This window comes from Empidonax traillii, unplaced genomic scaffold, assembly GCF_003031625.1.
Source record: "Empidonax traillii isolate 1590-97213 ecotype Southwest subspecies unplaced genomic scaffold, ASM303162v1 scaffold7634:size15065, whole genome shotgun sequence".
NCBI lineage: Eukaryota > Metazoa > Chordata > Aves > Passeriformes > Tyrannidae > Empidonax > Empidonax traillii.
Window position 1 is genome coordinate 1 of NW_020962625.1, and position 3,833 is coordinate 3,833.

At 60.2% G+C, this 3,833-nt stretch overlaps 1 protein-coding gene across 1 annotated transcript; it reads left to right on the forward strand.

Moving 5' to 3' along the window:
- The first annotated feature begins 1,165 nt into the window (after positions 1-1,165).
- MINDY1 (MINDY lysine 48 deubiquitinase 1) lies at positions 1,166-3,833 on the forward strand. Its single transcript, XM_027911362.1, has 9 exons — positions 1,166-1,352; positions 1,455-1,512; positions 1,645-1,709; positions 1,818-1,976; positions 2,399-2,501; positions 2,596-2,738; positions 2,823-3,014; positions 3,107-3,265; positions 3,424-3,833. The coding sequence occupies exons 1-9, from the start codon at positions 1,326-1,328 to the stop codon at positions 3,490-3,492; spliced, it is 975 nt and encodes a 324-aa protein (XP_027767163.1). The 5' UTR covers positions 1,166-1,325; the 3' UTR covers positions 3,493-3,833.

Here is a 3,833-nt window from a genome sequence, read left to right on the forward strand (position 1 = left end):
CCCCGGGCGGGGACACCGAGGCAGGGCCAGAGCCCGAGACCCCCCTGGCCCCCCCAAAACCCCCCCAAAATCCCCCGACCACGCCCCGGCCCCGCCCCGAGACCCCGGCCCGGCCCGGCCGGTCCGTCCGGCCCCGGGTGGGGCAGGGCCGGGAGACTCATCCCATGGAAATCCAACCCCGCCGCCTTCCCCGGCCTTGGTTACATCTGTTCTATTTGATTCTATTCCATTTTACTTTATTCTATTTCATTTCATTCTATTTTATTCTATTTTCTATTAAATTTTATTCTATTTCCTATTTTATTTTATTCCATTTCCTATTTTATTCTATTCTATTTTACTTCATTTCATTTTATTTTACATCCCTCCGTCGGTTCATGTTTCAGTTTATGTCATTTCATGTTTTATTCGCTTAATTTGTATTTCATTTTAATTCTGGCGATTTGCAAAGAACATGTCGACGTAGTTATTTACCTTATTATTAACTCTGTCGGTTTTATCCATCTGTTTACCCATCAAAACATTTTCCTCTCATTTATTTGATTAATAATACTCTTTATTTATCGACTCATCTCTCTGTATCTAGCAGGACTATTTACTTATGTATCTATAATATTTCATTTATATTATTGCATTTATTTACTTACTTGATATATTGATTATTTATATTACATTCTCTATATATTTTTATATTTTATATATTACATATTGTATTATATATTCTATAAAAATATCTATAATATATAGGTAGGCTGTATTATTTATATTATATTATTTATACTGGTTTAATGTGTAATATTTTATATCAATACATTAATTATATTATTATATTTATTGCCTATGTATTTTATATATTTATTTTCTTTTCCTGAAATTCCCAATTTTTCCTTTCTAAGGTTGGAATTTGGGATGTGGCTGTTCCCGGACAGCCCCGGAGCGTTCCCAGGAGCCTGAGCCGGAGCTGCTCGAGGGGAGGGTCTCCCATGGAGCAGGAAGGGACCCCCCCAGCCCCTCCCAGCGGGGAAGGGACCCTCCAGCTGCCGGAGGAGGGGGCTGGGGAGGCCACAATTCCCCCCCCGGGCCGGCAGAGCCCGGAACCAGCCGGAGATTCTGGGGAGGGGGAGCCAGGAGGTGCCCCAGGACCCCCCAGCCATGAGGAGCCTCGGGGGGACCCCCTGAGCCCGGAGGGAGGGGGATCCTCCCCCGGCCCGGCCGAGCCCCCCCGGGCCCCCGAGTTCTACTGCGTGAAGTGGATCCGCTGGAAGGGGGAGCGCACGCCCGTCATCACCCAGAGCGAGAACGGGCCCTGCCCGCTGCTCGCCATCATGAACGTCCTCCTGCTGCGCTGGAAGGCAAGGCGGGGGTCCCAGGGGGGGCCCTGAGGGGGAGGGGGCTCGGCCCCGGCTGTCCCTGAACCCCGGAGGGAAGGGGGTCCCATCCTCCCCTCGTTGCAGGTGAAGCTGCCCCCGCAGAAGGAGGTGATCACGGCCGAGGAGCTGATGGCACACCTGGGTGAGCTCCCCTGGCACCCCCACACTCCTGTCCCTCCCCCGGGATGGGGATGGGGCAGCGGGGCCTCCCCTGGCACCCCCCACCCCCCTGCCCTGCTGGGGCTGTGCCAGGGCTGACCCCACTGCCTTCCAGGGGATTGTATCCTGGCCACCCAACCCCGGGAGACGTCGGAGGGGCTCCAGCTCAACTTCCAGCAGGTGAGGAGCAACACCCCAGGGCACCCAACCCCACCTCTGAACCTCCCCCTCCATCCTCTTGGGGTTCCCCTCCAGGGGCAAACCCCCCTCGTTCCTCCTCCCTCCCAGAACATCAGCGACACCATGACGGTGCTCCCGAAGCTCTCGACGGGGCTGGACGTCAACGTGAGGTTCACGGGGGTCTCGGATTTTGAGTACACCCCCGAGTGCATCGTCTTTGACCTCCTCAACATCCCCCTCTACCACGGCTGGCTGGTGGACCCCCAGGTGAGGACAACCCTTGATCCAAGGGCTGCAGAACCTCTGCTGGGAGGGGTTGGGGTCAATCCTGGGCAAGGCCAGCAAGCTGTGGATGGATTCCCCATCCCTGGAAGTGTCCAAGGCCAGGTTGGACACGGCTTGGAGCAACCTGGGCTATGCCAGGTGCCCCCGCCCATGGCAGGGGGGTTCTGGATAATCCCAGAAAGGCCTCTCCTGACCCAGACCCCTCTGTGATGTTTTGTTTGGGGCTTTAAACCCGAGCTAATGGACGATTAACGGGAGGAAGTTGGACCAGGTGATCCCTCCCATCCCAAACCCTTCTGTGATGGTGGGAACCATCAGGAATGTCCCTGTGATGGTGGATCTTCAAGCTGAGCCACACAGGTGGGAAGCCAGGAGCTCACCCCCCTTCCCTGCCCTCCCTGCAGAGCCCAGAGATGGTCCAGGCCGTGGGCAAGCTCAGCTACAACCAGCTGGTGGAGAAGATCATCACCTGCAAACAGGCCACCGACTCCAGCCTGGTGAGCGAAGGTAACGGCTCCCCCCCGCCCCAGCCCCCTCCCCGGGGTCCCTGGGGGCAGAGCTGGACCCCCCAGCCCCGCTGCCCCCCTCGGTGTGCCCGCAGGGCTGGTGGCCGAGCAGTTCCTGGAGGCCACGGCGTCGCAGCTGAGCTACCACGGGCTGTGCGAGCTCACGGCCGCGGCCCCCGAGGGCCAGCTCGGCGTCTTCTTCCGCAACAACCACTTCAGCACCATCACCAAGCACAAGGTGGGCCCCTGGACACCCCCTGCCCTGCCCTGCGCCCCCCCAGAGCATCCCCCCGCACTGACCGTACCCTGTGCCCGACCCCAGGGCCACCTGTACCTGCTGGTGACGGACCAGGGCTTCCTGCGCGAGGAGGGGGTGGTCTGGGAGAGCCTGCACACGGTGGACGGGGACAGCTGCTTCTGCGACACCGACTTCCACCTCAGCCACGCCCCGGCCCAGGGGGGGGACCCCGCGGCCCCCCCGGACCCCCAACTGCAGCAGAGACAGGTGGACCAGGTGGGGGACACACCCGAGTCTCGTCCCAGCCCAGCCACAGGGTCCGGGCTCGCCGTGCTGACCCCCCCTCTTTGTGTTCCTGTGCCCCCCAGGATTACATGGTGGCCCTGTCCCTGCAGCAGCAGCAGGGGCAGGAGCCCCCCTCGGTGCTCAGTGACCTGGAGCTGGCACGGCAGCTGCAGCAGGAGGAGTATCAGCAGCACCATCCTCACCCTCCTCCTCCTCAGCAGCAGCTGCAGGTGCCAGGGCAGGTAACCAGGTGCCCCCCTCACACCCCTGCCCCTCTGGGGGGTCTGGGGGTGGTCTCTGCAGGTCCCCTCCTGCCCCAGCACCCCCCTCGTCCCTGCAGGTGGGTGGTGGCCCCGGGGGGGTCCCTGCAGGTCCCCCCACATCCCCCTTGTCCCTGCAGGTGGGGGGACGTCCGACCGGAGAGCGGAGGCAGCGGCAGAGGCTGGATCTGGACTGTACCCTCCTGTAGCCCCCCCAGGGGGGTCCCCACGCCCGGACCCCCCAACTGTGTCCTCTGGGAAGGTCCCCCGGGGGTTCCTGGGGGGCTGCAGAGGAGACACAGACACAGGAGGGGTGACCAAACCCAGCGCTGGGACCACCCCGATCCTTCCAGTGGCCTTAACACGGGGGTCCCACTCAGGGGGTCCCACTTAGGGGGTCCCATCAGGGGGGCCCCACTCAGGGGGTCCCATCAGGGGGGTCCCATACCTCAGTTCATGCTCCTGGACACGTGTCTGGGGGGGGCACCTGCACCCCCCTGTTCCAAACACTGCCTTAGCCCTCGGCAAGTAAAGGACTTGTCCCCCTGCA